The following is a 1,442-nucleotide window of genomic DNA, read 5'->3' as shown; positions in this document are numbered from 1 at the left end:
GGCATGTGAGTTTGGGAGGAGGAGTCCGACTTGGTAATTTTCAGTTCTGGGGTTAAGCATATCTAAACTGTGAAATTCTGAGCTCTAATTTCTTTTTCCTTTTTTTTTTTTTGAAAAAAGCCAAAATTTGTGTTCTAAATCATCATAAATGATACTCCAAAAGAGAGATAACTATCATAAAATTAAGAAGTCACCTATGTACACAATAAGTAGCAGCAAACTCGTAATGTAACCTTGATAGCAACACACCACAATCTTTGCTTGCTGTTGGAGTGTTAGTGTTTCTCGGCCTTGATCTAAACCCTAAAACCTAGTTAGCTACTTGTAAAGTTTCTAAACACCTAGTAAAATCTAACCAACAAAACAAAAGCCATAGTTTAACAACGTAATCATTTTTCCTAATTGTAGCGTCTAACGCCAGCTGCTGCAAAGAGTCCAATAATTTGGTTGACAAACTTGATTGGACGCTTCAATTCGTGGGACAATCTCTCCCACAGCAACAAAAAGAAGCACTTCTGAGATGGGGTTTTGATTGCTGGCATGGCAGGCTGCAAATAGGACCATGCAGCCTTTTGAACGAGGCGATTTCGAATGGGTATATCATCAGTTCCACAACTACATGTGATTAAGGGACCTTTAGGAGAAGATGGTGAGCCTAATATCTCTTTCAATGATTCATACTTGTATTCTGAAGGAGTAGTAGAAGAAGAAGAAGAAGAAGAAGAGCCAGCGTTTGGAAAACTGTGGCAATATCGCACAGGTTTGATGCCATTGAAATTAGGGTTTGGTAACGATTTTGTGCGGGGAAAGTATAAAGAAGAGGAAGAGGACTCCATTCTTTTACACGTTAATCTATAGAAGTTAGTCTCTAGCTTTGATAAAATTAAAGGTATCCTTTTGTGGTTTAATTGGAGTAGAAGAATGAGGAATACGAGGTGTGTAGATGTCTGCTTGAACTAGAATTTGTTTCTGCATCATTTTCTGATAAGTATTACTTATAGATATGAAAGATATATCAATCTGATTCGGAATCTAAATCTGATATGAGTATCTATTTAGATGAACTTCAATATGTCTTTTAATATTTGATCTACTAATTCAATTACGGCTAGGTCTCAAGATTATAGACTAGACTAGCTAGAAGCCCAATCAATAAATATATCCTTGCACAAAGATTGACAATATACAAGGAGAGAAATTAGGAGGTGTAAATATATACATATAGTACAAACTGTTCCTCGTGAATTTAGGTATATGTGCGTTACGCTACATTCGTATGATTAAATAAGGGCCAGAAATAGTGTAACTTGCCACTCTGTCCATGTAGAAATTTTAGTCCTCTCTCCTCAAGAAGAGAATCTTTTTCTGAAAATGCCCAAATTCATGTTCAAGTTACCAAGGTTAATTTGGGATTCATGTTTTAAACATCACTTAGAATCAAA

The 1,442-nt window shown here is 35.9% G+C and overlaps 1 protein-coding gene across 1 annotated transcript; it reads right to left on the bottom strand.

The window, feature by feature from the left end:
- Positions 1-398: 398 nt before the first annotated feature.
- Positions 399-836, bottom strand: LOC104115078 (uncharacterized). The gene has a single exon (XM_009625653.1). It carries the CDS (start codon positions 834-836, stop codon positions 399-401), a length of 438 nt encoding a protein of 145 aa, XP_009623948.1.
- Positions 837-1,442: the final 606 nt, after the last annotated feature.

This window comes from Nicotiana tomentosiformis, chromosome 6 (assembly GCF_000390325.3).
Source record: "Nicotiana tomentosiformis chromosome 6, ASM39032v3, whole genome shotgun sequence".
NCBI lineage: Eukaryota > Viridiplantae > Streptophyta > Magnoliopsida > Solanales > Solanaceae > Nicotiana > Nicotiana tomentosiformis.
This window is presented reverse-complemented; position numbering and strand designations above follow the sequence as displayed.

Coding starts and splice junctions, on each gene's coding strand:
- LOC104115078 (XM_009625653.1), bottom strand. CDS start 836: ATGGAGTCCTCTTCCTCTTCTTTATACTTTCCCCGCACAAAATCGTTA.